At 38.9% G+C, this 15,156-nt stretch overlaps 1 protein-coding gene across 3 annotated transcripts in view; it reads right to left on the bottom strand.

The window, feature by feature from the left end:
• Nucleotides 1-533: 533 nt before the first annotated feature.
• The window catches only part of LOC121591108 (putative uncharacterized protein DDB_G0282133), a 27,015-nt gene continuing 12,392 nt past the window's right edge, over nt 534-15,156 (bottom strand). For 2 of the 3 annotated variants that reach the window (XM_041911490.1, XM_041911491.1), the window contains 3 exons: nt 8,890-9,087; nt 8,289-8,603; nt 534-8,217 (listed from right to left, as the gene is read on the bottom strand). In XM_041911490.1, coding sequence (XP_041767424.1) covers nt 895-8,217; nt 8,289-8,603; nt 8,890-8,979 — 7,728 coding nt within the window. In that variant the 5' untranslated portion in view covers nt 8,980-9,087 and the 3' untranslated portion in view covers nt 534-894. The remainder of the gene's footprint in view (nt 8,218-8,288; nt 8,604-8,889; nt 9,088-15,156) is intronic. The other variant, XM_041911492.1, reaches the window with a different exon arrangement.

The raw sequence follows: 15,156 nt of genomic DNA, 5'->3' as shown, positions 1-15,156 counted from the left end.
TATGTGTATGTATGTGTATGTATGTGTATGTGTATGTGTATGTATGTGTATGTGTGTGTGTGTGTGTGTGTGTGTGTGTGTGTGTGTGTGTGCGTGCGTGTGCGTGTGCGTGTGCGTGTGCGTGTGTGTGTGCGTGTGTGTGTGCGTGTGTGTGTGCGTGTGCGTGTGCGTGTGCGTGTGCGTGTGCGTGTGCGTGTGCGTGTGCGTGTGCGTGTGCGTGTGCGTGTGCGTGTGCGTGTGCGTGTGCGTGTGCGTGTGCGTGTGCGTGTGCGTGTGCGTGTGCGTGTGCGTGTGCGTGTGTGTGTGTGTGTGTGTGTGTGTGTGTGTGGTGTGTGTGTGTGTGTGTGTGTGTGTGTGTGTGTGTATGTATGTATGTATGTATGTATGTATGTATGTATGTATGTATGTATGTATGTATGTATGTATGTATGTATGTATGTATGTATGTATGTATGTATGTATGTATGTATGTATGTATGTATGGTAGCAATCCAGTTTCGGTAAAAGTTGACAGACTAGGACCTTGAGGTGAGTTTATGTTTTTACACACATTTTATTTAAATATTTGTGAACCATTTTTTGCGTTTGAATAGAACATAAAACGACAATTGAAGGAAACAAATGATATTATACACTTTCTTTTTTATTTTGCGCAAGCCAGACGAACATGCAGATTTTTATGAAAAAATAAACTACAGGCTGAATAAATGAAAACCATAGACTGAGATTGTACGCGAAGAAAAATTATAATTATTGTGAAGCAACTATAATGGAGCTTCATCTTCCAACAACTTATTCTCAGTTTGTTCTTACTACCCTATTCTCTATACATGACCATTAATGTTGATACATGACCATTAATGCGTGACACTGAAACGCAGGCATACTCAAAGCCTATTTGTGATAGAATGAATAATAACTCACTGTATCCTGTTGCTGTTGAGTTTGCTGTTGTTGCTGAATATGGGATGATTGTGGCGATTGGTTTGATTTTATGTAACTAGAGGAATTAGCTCCAGAATGTTGAGAAGCATTGTTTGGGGCTCCTCGATATTGTTGTTGTCCCAGTGTTGGATTAGTAGCAGCTAAAAGCGGCGAATTTAAAAATTGGGAAGAATAGTTGGGCATCTGTTGCTGAGGTGGTGGAGGTTGGGAAGTGTTTGAAGGATTTTGCCCACCATGACCACCAAACATGTTAGACGCAGCTACTGCTGCTGGTGGTATACCGTACGCACTCTGCGTTGCAGCACCTGTAGCACTTGCTGCGCCGAAAAAAGCGTTTTGTCCCCCACCAGAATTTGAATAATAGTTAGCTGCCGTGTTTTGCAATGGAGCAGGCGGAAACATGTTAAGATACTGCTGTCCAAACGGTGGTTGATTAACCGATCCACCGCCGTTAGGTTTAGGTTGTCCAATAGCACCTATCTGTTGCGTGGAAGTTTTTACTGATGAGGACATTAACGAAGTATTATTTGATGATATCAGCATGGTATTTGGGTTTCCCATTTGAGTTGTTTGGTTGTAAGGAGATTGGACTGAACCCATGCGAAACTGAGATGAAAGGCTTTGGAACATCTCAGGCGTAGGTCCCGTTTGCATATTTGTCGCGGTCGGAGTCATATATGTATTGTATGGCCCTCCAGTTGTACCTGATGTTCCATAGTGTCCAGGAAACTGTGAAAATTGTGAACGACCACTTGGTTCGATTTGGAATGCGTTGTATAATCCACCTTGAGAATTCATGGCGGCAGCAGCAGCAGCTGAGTTATATAACACTGCAGGAGGTGATGGAACAGCAGATACGCCGTACTGTGCCGGATAGAACGGTTGTGGAGCAGAAGGAATTGATCCGCTTTGCATTTGTGGTGGCGGTGACAAACCCATACTATTAGATTGATGCATACCACCGCCACTACTGCTTTGTTGCGTGGGTTTAACCTTGCACACATTAACATTATTCGCAGCAACTGCCGCTGCCAATACATCTGCCACTGGGTGTTTGTTTAGACCCATAGTAACGGCCACTGCAGCTTGATGCTGTTGAACATTAACAGAGGAAACATGTTGTGTCTGTTGTGTCTGTTGCTGATGTTGTAATTGTAGTGTTTGCTGATGATGTGTTTGCTGCAATTGTTGCGGAAGTTGTTGCGCAGGATGCTGTTGCAACTGTTGTTGAATTTGTGATTGTTTATGAGGTTGGTGCTGCTGATGCGAATGTGAATGTTGTGACTGAGACTGTGAAAGCTGTTGGGGTATTTGTTGCGACAGTTGTTGCGATTGCTGTTGCGGTGAGTTTTGCACCTTTAATTGTGATTGAGAAGTTTGTGCTTGTGATTGTGGCAGCGATTGCGAAGGCGGTTGCGTCGGAGGATGCGATTGTGATTGCGACTGCGTTTGTGGTTTATGTTGATGTTGCGATTGTTGATGCATTTGTTGCAATTGTTGAATGTGTTGACTTTGCTCCTTATGTTGTTGCTGCTGACGTTGAAGTTGTTGCGAATGATGTTGCAATGAGTGTTGTGATGGATGCTGTAATTGTTTCTGTGGCTGTTGCGTATGTTGTTGCGAAGACGATTGAGCTGATTCTTGCATATTGTGTTGTGCCTGTCGTTGATGATGTAGATCTTGCTGTTGGTGGGGATGCTTCTGTTGCAGTTGATGTGTCTGTTGATGAACCTTTGTCGGCTGTTGTTGAGAGTGATGATGACTCAGACCATATCCCTGATTAGAAGGATCATTACATTCGTTGTTGAGAGTAATTCCAGTATTAATGTCGCATCCATTGTTCGATCCCGTGGGATTGGGAATATTGCAAACATTATTGGAACTATTAAAATGTTCCACTAAGGGATCTGATTCTGATCCAAATGCTGCTCCATAAGAATGGGTACCATGCGCTTGGTGAGAGTGATGACCAGCAGTTCCAGCATGCGAATGTTGATACTGTGATTGATGGGATGTATGTTGTGTCCTTACGAAATTTGATTTTAAATGAACATTATTTCCACTAGGAACATTTCCACTACCACTAACTGAATGTTCATTTGCCACATTGACGTTGCATGTGCCACTACCTCCACCGCCACTATTTACTGTTCCCGGTCCTGTTTGTTCTGGTACAGTAGGCATTTCCCAAACTTTCTTTACACTCGCTATTTTCATGTTCAAATCGGCTGTCGAAGGAGAAATTATATTTTGTACTGATGCAGACACTCTTCCATGACCGTTACCTCCGTCGACTTCTATTGATTTTGATAAACACAATCCAGCCGATACTGTAGATTGTTGCTTAATACCTTTGTCACCTTCAATTAAATGGCTAATATCAGTCTCAAAGGCAAATGGTTTAACTTCCTTATAGTCGGTCTCACTTTTCTGAAATGGAATACCTTGTAGGGTACTTGTGATAATAGTGGACGACTGTTGTTTTGTAACACCTGCAGAAAGCACTGTTCTTTGAGAATTACCAACAATGTTATGTTGCGAACTTCCTTCACTTGATGTCGTTACTGGAATCGAAGTAGTTGGACGATGTGCTGGCGTATTAGATGTCAAAGATTGTTGTGACTTCATTATTGAACCAACTGCATTAGAAGCACCAGTAACAACTTTCTCGTTCATTAAACCAGATTTTACTTTTGCATCAACATTTATGACACTATTGCCACTTTGTTGACGTTTCAGATTTGTTATAGAATCGTCTAAACCCGTTCCGCCGCAATCACCTACTGTGTTTGAGTTGTTTACACTCAACGCGGACACGGCTGATTTGAAGTTGGTGTTGTCAAATATCATCGTGTTAACTGTAGCATTATCGCCATCATTATCATTATCAGTGTTGGAGCTAAAAGTGGAAGAAGCATTCAGTTTTTCTGTTACACCTTGTTGTGTTGAGTGACGCTGATCTGTTACACACTTTATATCTCCTTCTACCGATAATGTTGAAGAACGTGTTCCTGATGTTTCTGACGGCATGAAGTCATTGTCGTTGTTACTGATTGATGTTGTGATTGTTTGATTAGAATTTGATGTATTTACTGAAACGAATGAATCGCTGGTCGCTTCAGTGGTAGATGATTTACCCCCTCCATGGCTTTGTGATACAGATTGCTGCTGGCGCAAAGTAATAACATTGTTGGAGCCACCTCTAAAATTTCCAACAATAGCCTTTCCTCGCACATTACTGTCCATAGAATTATTCAATTTACCAACAGATCCTGATATGGTGGATAAATTTGTTGACTGTTGCTGTAAAGTTGTAGTACTAGAATTTTTTGTTGTATTCGTCTTGGTATCGTCTACCAATGACGCAGCCGTGGACTTATTAGAATCGCATTCATCACTAGTTTGTTTCATCACTACCAAACAATGATCTGTGGAATTTGATCTGCTATCTGATTTGTGACTATCCTCTCGAGAATGAGATTCGTCGTTACGAATGTCTATTGGACTATGTTCTCTCTCTAGGATCTTCGAAATGGGATTTTCTTTTTCAAGTGATAAAACATCATCCGACGTATTATAAGCATCACACAAAGACAATGGTCTCTTGTTTGGTTGAACTGTCCGATCGTCCCGTATAGGAGTTATTACAGAAGTAACAGTGCTGTTCGAATTCTCTACAACATAATGTTTTGTTTGTCTATCATCGTCATTAACTGTATTGGAACTAAATGGGGTTTTTGAATTAGTGCATCCATATCCGTCAACTTTTTTGCTGATGGCTACGCTTTCCTCGATTGATGTAATAGAGCCAGAGAAGACTCCTTGTTGCTTCTGGCGATTATTTGCACTCGAAGGATTAACAACAGAAACAATAGAGCCAATATTCCCCCCTCCTCGACCTCGTCGTGATGGTTCACCACGTGGTACGAATCCTTCTTTTGCACCCCCAAAAATAGTCAAATCCGTATTAGCTGTACTTTGTATTCCAACAGTAACAGACACTGAATGGTTATTATATATCTTTTGATGTACATGATGTTTTGTTTGTTCGTCAAAACTCTCTTCCGAATATTCAGATTCGCTCCAGCAATCTTGATTGTAACCACGACCAGCTCCACCAGTTCTACTGCCACCACGAGGTCTATTCCAATTCAAAGAACCGCCTCTACTGGACATGCATCCCGTCCCATCCGCTCGATGGAATCCAACACTATAGCCCCCGCCACCACGAGCGCCACTGCGAGAATCATGCCTTCGACTATCGCGAGAGTGAGAATGTTGGGTTGTTGTTGCATTTTTCTTTTTTAGGCTATTTTGATGTTGTTGATGCGATATTGTCGTAGAAGTTATTTGTTTGTTATCGTCTGTGCAGCCAGGCGATCTTGAAAGATGTGAAGTCTCATGTGTTGTATCTTTGGGGCATTCTAATTGATTTAATTCAACATTTTCTTTTTCATTCGTTTCTCCTATTCCAAAACAAGCATATCCATCCGACCTAGACAATAGGCTTGCTTTATCCATTGCAGCGCCAGAGGATGAGTTCTCAGGGTCTAGGGACGTATTCGAACTACCAACGCTATTATCTTCTATTGTTGCACCATCAAATGACAGATGCTCACATCTGTGAATCTCTTCATCATTTTGATTTGATTCACAATCAACACTTTTCTTAATACGTTGCATATATGACGTTTTTTCATCTTTCATTGTATCGGATGATGATAGGGGTGTTGTTTCTTTCACCCGGTGTAATATCTGTTTAGGCAAGTCACAATCAGAACGTGGGGGCGTTTCGCGGTGAACATCACTACCACTAAATGAAGCAGAGGATGATGCAGACGATTCTTTTTGATCTTCCATATCCCATGATTTCTCACGCACATAATTTCCAGACACTTTAGCATTGCTGCCGACATTTCGAATAACCGTTTTATGGTGTGGTTGGTTTGTATGATGATTATCATCACTTGAAACACTTGTTTTACGATTAGACGATTCTGATAAGCTATGGTCTAGTTGCGGCGTTACACAACCAATACTTTGTCTGCTGTGGACATAACTATTCAATTCTTGGGTACCACCAGTAGCGTTATTAAAACGATTGCTGTCTTCAATTGATTCTTTTTTTGTTTTTATTACCTCGCGTTGATTATGTTCAACTGCCTCATAATGATGCCTCTGGCGTTCATCACGATCCCGTACAGAAACTGCTGTTCGACGTGATGAACTTGTCATTGCGTTACAATTTTTTCCGTATGTCTGTTGATTATGAATAAACCGTGGATCATACTGTTGGGCAAAGGGAATTCCACTTTTTATCTCACCAACAGAATTGCTCCCACAAGAACCAGTGTTTCCGATTCGAGGTGAAACGAGACCAACACTATTATTATTACTTGTCAACAAATTTGCACCGGAAGTGTTTCGCTCCAGTTTGCGCCTTTGAAACCTTGGGGGCAAATTTGATTGAAATGTCTTTGAGAATCCTGGCATGTCCCAATTACTGGTAGTACTGATGTTTCCCGCTTCGCGATCATGTCGTGAACCGGTGCCAAATTCATAACGTGTATCTTTCAAATTAGTTCGTTCGCCACTTTTACCACGAATTTTAACAGATATTACACGTTCGTTGTTATGTTCCGATACAGGTTCGAAAACTTTTTCCTCTTCCAGTTTGTTTCCTAACGTTGTAGAAGTCGAGGCAATATTACCATTTTTACTAATATCATTATTGCCTGCTTTTGCATCCATTGATTCCTCTGTTTTTTTTCTGCTAAGCTTTTCTTCGAGTTCCTGTAACTTTCTAGCGGCAGCCAGTTTGCGTTCAATATCACGTTTTAGGTCCTCTTCCTGACGTTGTTTTAAGCGCTCTTTTGCTTCTGCTGCATCCAATCCCCCAGCCGTCATGTTTACATTGATTGCACTGCCTTCTCCAACTAAACTACGCACACCGCTGCTACAGTTTGTTTGCATAGAGTCTTGATTTGAATCTCTTTCTCTATGCGCTACACTTACATCCGGAATACGATCAGATTTATCAAATATTTCATGCTCTTGTTGCTTCTTTTCTGCTTTAACTGCTATTATATTTATATCTGTAGCCATATCATTTACTTTCATAGCAGTTGGTATTTGATTTAACTCTGATTCATCATCAGAAAATTCTAATTTTTGATTATAATCAAATTCAGAATCTTTAGCCCATCCTTCGTCCTTTGCAATTGCTTCTAATCTTTGCAATTCTTCATCTCGTATGATAGGTCGCACTACAACTTCTTGTTCCGCTAAAACACTTGATCCATATGGTGGATGTGAATTGCGATTTTCATCATTGAATCCGATGGGACTACCAACTTCACCTGAACCAATCACATTCCCTCCATTACTACGCAAATTACCGATAGTATTATTATAATTACCAACACCACCACCTGTAGTTCCACGGTTGGCATAACGCGGAAGATGATTGGAGCCCCCTCGTCGACTTGCATTCTGATGATTATTATCATAGGCGATTCCACTGGTTTTGTCATTACCTCCTTCACTCGATGTATTGTTGCTCGCACCATTTCCTCCCCTAACAACACGCCCGCTTCTGGTTGAAGGAATTGAAGAATAAGAGTTTCCTCCACCAATACGGTTGTTTAGTTGTTGTTGCTGCGAATGAGTCGATAAGCTTGAAGATTGTGTCTTGGAAAACTGACTGGATATTATAGTTACATTTGTTCCAGTATTGACCGCAACGTTGCTGATCTTTTCTCCATTATTGTTGGATTTATGGCTGCTGCTGCTGCAGTTGTTACCACCATTGCTGTTCATTTTTCTGTTGTCCATATGGTAATTATTGGTCACATTATGGGCAGTATTGCTGTTTTTGGAATCATTGCACATTCCTGGTATCGTAGAAAAAAATGAAGTTTGTGAAGGTATTGGCGACAAGGAACCTCCTTCGTTTTCGTTTCCTAACAAAACGCTTTCGCTCCCTCGTTGCATAAAGGGTGGCAAAAGAGCTCTGAACTGGGGGGGCAGAGGAGACGACTGAGACGATCCCGCTGTGACCTGACAACTGTTCAAACCACCTAGGAAGTTTCCACCACCATCTAAATCCTCCGTTGCAATACAGATTCCTTGACCGCAAGGTGCTTTCGATTGTGAACGAATGTCGGTTTGATGATTGATTTGAGAAGTTCCGGAATAATGTTCTTGGAATAGTTGAGATTTTGTTCCTCCTCCCCCATACGAACCAGTGCCGTCCAATGAAGGGAACTCGTTCTACATAAAATTGAGAAAATTAAATTATTATTTTTTTTTTTTCAAAAGTATTGCTTAATCATTTGCACTACCGTGTTCCATGATAATTCGCCCGGTTTTGAAATATTAGGAGACGAAGTGTGGCGTTGAGTCGAACTTTTAGAAATAGATAAATTTGGTACTTTGTTGACTTCTTCCGTTGAATGATTTTGACTCTGGCTGACGTATTGTCCTTCGTTAAGTTCGTTAGTCCAGCTGCCTGACTGTTCGCCGGGATTTCCTACTTCTGCTTTTAAAGATGGAAGGTTTGCTGGTGGACGACGGGCCGTTGGAACCTTTCCCAAACTTTGCATGCCATGCTTACGAGGAGCAGTACTTTTTTGTGTCGATGGCTCAAACGATTCTCCCTGAAATTTATTAAACATTGTTTGTATTTGGATTTGCTGATATATATATATATATATATATATATATATATATATATATATATATATATATATATATATATATATATATATATATATATATATATATATATATATATATATATATATATATATATATATATATATATATATATATATATTATATATATATATATATATATATATATATATATATATATATATATATATATATAACTATATATATAACTATATATATATATAACAATATAACTTATATCGAACTTACACGGCTGGTTATATACAGCTTATTAATATCTAATGCTGCAAATTTGGGTTTGGCATTACGCTCTCCCCTAGATCCCCCCAAGGTGCTCATGCTGTCAGTAAATCTTCATCAGCAAAAAAAACTATTTTTTGTCTAGTTTTTTATGTAGATAATGTTTATTCTGTTCTGTATTCCGTTGTAGCAAATTATCAGCATCACCTAGAATAGAGGTTAATTTTTAGAATCCGATTCAATATTGGAATATGTTCAAGTTTTTAGTAATTAAATCAGAGTTTTTTTTTAACAAGGTTCAAAAAAGGATTTAACCATTATCAATATCAATAATTCTGTTGCAAAACACAGCAATTGTGGGAGGCTAGCCCACTGTACCATTTTCAACTGAGCCAATTTTAGCTTTTCATTTTGTGTCATGTTATACAGTACCGTCAAATATGGTTCCTTTTCGATATACAAAATATAAGTGTAACGTTATTTCACTTTGTAAATCTCTTTATGTTATGTTTTGAATATAAATTTGAGAAAATCTGTGATTCAATTTGCGTCAAATAAGAGATAAATTATATTGGCATGTCAAAGCCAATGCCACACGTACCGGGCTCGTATAGCTTACCGTAGTGCCAAACTATCCACACAAAATCGCGTACCGTACGCTAGCCCGTGACGTTTGGAAGTCCGTTAAGCGGTGGACTGGTGTTATTGTTTCGCAGCATACGGTTTGATCATGCGACGAAATAAATGAATTAAATAATCTCTAAAGCGGTGTCAACGTGCATTCGTTTTCTTGCGGAGCTACTTCGTTGAGAAAGACATCCTTGCTGGCTCACCCACCGAACTGCCCCGAGTGCGAGAAAGTCGTGGAAGATTCGAACACGTGATATTCCACTTTCCACGATTCGACTGGGGCCGGACTGAGCAGCGGTGCCTGTCTCGACTAATGATGGACAACATCGTGTCAGCGATGTGCGCCAGCCACGACACCTGACAGATCGTTCGCACCGTCACCAGGACGATCTTCCTTTTATAAAAACAGGGAAACTACTAAAACGGGCCGGAAGTTTTGGCAATAGATGGATAAAATGTCATGGAGACAATCATATCGACATTGGCTGTGTTTATTTGATAAAATTTTAATGTACTGTTCTGTAGCGGCCTGCAAGCAAGCAGCGTGTGTCCGTAATGTTTCATCGTTATCATCCTTTATTTTTCGTCCGTAACTTTTCATCTGTAACATTATTACCATAATTTTTCATTATTCTTTTATTTTGAAATTTTCCACAAAAAAAAGCCCAAGAACGTACTCAACGATGGGTGATAAAAGTTTTCCGATAAGTGGTCTAGCGAACTGTCCAGGGGGCGGCAAAGTCAAATAATAGATGAAAATATAAGGTGTCCGACTTTAGGAGGCCGCCACTGTATGTTTCTTGCATTTTGTATGTTTCTTGCATGTATGTTATGTATTAAGCCTAAAATATAGGATGCTAGTCAAGAATCTATTTCGAAGATGCAAAAAACTATGCAGCTAGTCAAAACTTATTTGAAAAACCCTGTAAATTATCTTCTCTATAATATAAAAATGTCGTGTCACGGTGTTTGTTGCCAGCAACCTCCGAAACGACTGGATCATTTTGAACGAAGCTTTGCACACACCTTATGGTCGTATGAGAATACAATATGTTTTAATACTTACTACATGTACAAATTTAACACCTAACTTAATTTAATTGCAATTTTATAACTTCCAAAGGACAAGATTGTTGTTGATGTTGTATAAAGCACTTTGACACTCGGCGTGAAGTACGCTTTGCACTCGCGTTGAAAACCCGTAAAACAAATAGGGTAACTGTACCAGTTTTCGGCACGCTAGTGCAGCAGTTTCACAAAAACTGCTCACAAATAAATATTTTTTATTATTTTTCATGCATGTGATGTTATTCTGGTTGATAAACTATCATAATATGTTACACTATTTTTTATTTGCCGGTTCAAAGCCCTTTTTCATTAATATTCGTAAAAATGCAAACATTGCTTTTGCTCCTATTTTCGGCAGTTTGTTCCTATTTTCGGCAGGTTGTGTTCCTATTTTCGGCAGCGCGAATACGGGTCAGAAAATGTTTTTATCGATGTAAATATGTACAAAAAAATTTTTAAAGCAATTTTACACTCTTACTTTCCTAATACTGATGTTAAAAAGCACTTTAATTAATAATTTTATGTTGCTTATTTTGGTCCGTTTTGACAGCCATTTTGATGCGACGTTTAAAAATTGGTGATATTTGGTACAAGAAAGGTCATATTATGTGTCGACATACGCATTGTAGTGTTCTGATCAATTTTAAAAGGAATATTCAGCCAAATTCAATGTGTGTTATTGTTCCGAGTTTCGGCAGGAGCCCACAACATTAAGCTGTCATAAATGAACATTTACTGTGTACCTATTTTCGGCAGCATTTAAAGTGAAAAATAACCTTTTTATCGTGATTTTAAAATTCCGAACAAGTTAGAATAAATTAAATAAGCATACCATCTTTAATATACACCACTTTCTCATTGTTTTACTGTTCTGATTCTCTTAATCACAAAACCTGCCGAACGATTGGCTGACAGCAAAGCTGCCGAAAAAAAGCACTATTTATTTGATATTTTGGAAAATACGTAATGAAATGGTGTGAAACTTCGTATGTGAATATCAAATAAGTACACTTTCACTACAAAATTGTATTTTGTGAAAATTTTTACCGCATTTGTGCAGAATTTCATGTTTTTAGCTACCCTGCCGAAAATAGGTACACTGCCGAAAACTGGTACAGTTACCCTATTTACGAACAGTTCTAACAGCGCAAATTCAGCGCCTGCTGAAGAATTGAAAATGATATATTTTTTCTTGCAAAACTCACAAAAAGGCCGTTATTGATCATGACAGCGGGGTTATTGAATGACTTGTAGTTTTAATTCTATATATGTGGGCCTTCACGATTCTAGTCAGTATTTTGTACGGAGTTTGACAGTTGGAGGCTGAAATCATGTAAACACTCCATACAAAACCACACAAAAAACTAGCCTGCAATTTTCAGTCTAATTCAGTGGTCGGCAAAGTCCGGCCCGCGGGCCAAATGCGGCCCGCCGCAACATTCAATCCGGCCCGCGAAAGGATTTGACTGATTTTGAAAGATGGGAAGCAACGATTCGTACACAAATTACTGAAGATCTTCTAGTATACCATATTAAATCATCATACTTTTTCAACTTTTAATTAAAGATACTGAACGGTCCATCATTCTATTGCATGAAAAAATATGTCATTTTAGACTGGCTGTAGATAAAAGTAGGAAAGATAATTTATTTACATTTACCTCTGTTCAAAGAGAATTATTTCAAATTACTTGCACAAATATGTTCAAGACTTTGCTAGTTGACTTTCGTCAGTTATTAGGAATTTTCACCATGGTGGACGAAGACATGCATGATTTAAGTTCTACTTTCGGTTTTCATCAATTCCTCCTAAGTTTTCGCTACAAACTTGTTAGAGTAGAGTTTTTGTATCACGTTGGCGCAGAAAAAAATCGATGGGACACAGGTGACGGATATTGGACCAATTTGCGGACTAGGGTGTTATATCGAAATTCTGTTGAAATTCACCTGAAATGATTGCATTGAGTTTTTGCGTAATTGTTTGCCACTGCGAAGCCAGTAGATGCGATTTCTAATTCCTGATCTGTTTCTTCACGTTTCCCATGTATTATTTTACTGTTTGGTGGGTTGCATCGATATCCCGGTCCAGCTAACGCAGTAATTTAACCACTTGACCTGACCCTCTGTCTTCATTTCAGCTTCATTTGAAACCTCAAAAATGAACCTGGGTTTTCTTTCGATGCTTTGATTGTTGCCTAATAGTGCCAAGATGTTGGCGACCAAAATGTTGGCGACCACTACAAAATTGTATTTTGTGAAAATTTTTACCGCATTTGTGCAGAATTTCATGTTTTTAGCTACCCTGCCGAAAATAGGTACACTGCCGAAAACTGGTACAGTTACCCTATTTACGAACAGTTCTAACAGCGCAAATTCAGCGCCTGCTGAAGAATTGAAAATGATATATTTTTTCTTGCAAAACTCACAAAAAGGCCGTTATTGATCATGACAGCGGGGTTATTGAATGACTTGTAGTTTTAATTCTATATATGTGGGCCTTCACGATTCTAGTCAGTATTTTGTACGGAGTTTGACAGTTGGAGGCTGAAATCATGTAAACACTCCATACAAAACCACACAAAAAACTAGCCTGCAATTTTCAGTCTAATTCAGTGGTCGGCAAAGTCCGGCCCGCGGGCCAAATGCGGCCCGCCGCAACATTCAATCCGGCCCGCGAAAGGATTTGACTGATTTTGAAAGATGGGAAGCAACGATTCGTACACAAATTACTGAAGATCTTCTAGTATACCATATTAAATCATCATACTTTTTCAACTTTTAATTAAAGATACTGAACGGTCCATCATTCTATTGCATGAAAAAATATGTCATTTTAGACTGGCTGTAGATAAAAGTAGGAAAGATAATTTATTTACATTTACCTCTGTTCAAAGAGAATTATTTCAAATTACTTGCACAAATATGTTCAAGACTTTGCTAGTTGACTTTCGTCAGTTATTAGGAATTTTCACCATGGTGGACGAAGACATGCATGATTTAAGTTCTACTTTCGGTTTTCATCAATTCCTCCTAAGTTTTCGCTACAAACTTGTTAGAGTAGAGTTTTTGTATCACGTTGGCGCAGAAAAAAATCGATGGGACACAGGTGACGGATATTGGACCAATTTGCGGACTAGGGTGTTATATCGAAATTCTGTTGAAATTCACCTGAAATGATTGCATTGAGTTTTTGCGTAATTGTTTGCCACTGCGAAGCCAGTAGATGCGATTTCTAATTCCTGATCTGTTTCTTCACGTTTCCCATGTATTATTTTACTGTTTGGTGGGTTGCATCGATATCCCGGTCCAGCTAACGCAGTAATTTAACCACTTGACCTGACCCTCTGTCTTCATTTCAGCTTCATTTGAAACCTCAAAAATGAACCTGGGTTTTCTTTCGATGCTTTGATTGTTGCCTAATAGTGCCAAGATGTTGGCGACCAAAATGCCAAAACGGGTATTACTTATTATGTACGACGTTCACAAACTTCCGCACGGAGTCCATTTTGGACGCTACGGGGTGCCATTCTTTGATCGCGCACGCTTTTGATTGACTTTTTTGGCCATCATGGTTAGAGTTCGACTCATAGAGGAGTCAAATTTTGTCTGCTAACTAATGAGATACTACTACTCAAAGTACAATTAACGTTTTGTTAGTGCGGGTCAAGATAAACCCATGCAAAATTGACAATTGTTGTCTATTTTTGAATGTAACCCTTATGTAATATTAACATTATTTTAACACCACAATAAGACTATCGGAAGGTCGTATACGAAATTTTATGATTTATATTTTTGTATATTAAAAAAAATTGTTTATAAGTATGTTATATCAATTTTGAACCATGCTTGGAAGACACAATTATAGGAAAACAGCAATAATACCAATCACATTGCTTGATATCATTAACCAATTTTTTTGTTTCTAAAATTATTTAATGTAATAGTTAAATCACAATAATAGAAAAACCGCATTCTCCTGCCCCGCGGCTTTAGATCATTTACTAAATTTGGCCCGTTGCTTCAAAAGTTTGCCGACCGCTGGTCTAGATTATTCTAGCCTCAAAGCTAGAATTAGATTCGAGTGCCTGCTCGAAAACACATTGTTGTTTACATTTACCCCAAGGTGCATCAAAGAGATGACGTGGTAGAACCTAGAATCAAAGTGTATGTAGTCCAGATGGTCTCATAGCATGTTTTTTTAAACCAAATTTGAATATCACTTTTTAACAGAATGGGTGAAAATTTTTGTTCAAACAAGCTTTCTTGAGACGTGACGAATACTCAAAACACTCTTAAAATCTTCATTCATAAGCAGACGCGATAAAAATCAGCCTTCTAAATTCATATACCTTGGGATAAGCCCACCTGTCTATTATACACACTTAGATAGCTGCCCGAAAACTGCTATACAAAGCAAACAGCTGACAGGCAGAAATTTCAGCCTACGAACTTACAACGGAAAGGGCCCCTATATTAGTGATGAGAATAGTTCCGAAAATTGAGGAACGGAACGAACCTGCCAATCTGTAGATAAAGAACGGAACGCGGAACGCAGGTTCAAGATGACCTACCATG

This window comes from Anopheles merus, chromosome 2R, assembly GCF_017562075.2.
Source record: "Anopheles merus strain MAF chromosome 2R, AmerM5.1, whole genome shotgun sequence".
Classification (NCBI taxonomy): Eukaryota; Metazoa; Arthropoda; class Insecta; order Diptera; family Culicidae; genus Anopheles; species Anopheles merus.
The sequence above is the reverse complement of the archived record's forward strand: the minus strand, read 5'-3'. Positions and strand labels throughout refer to the sequence as shown.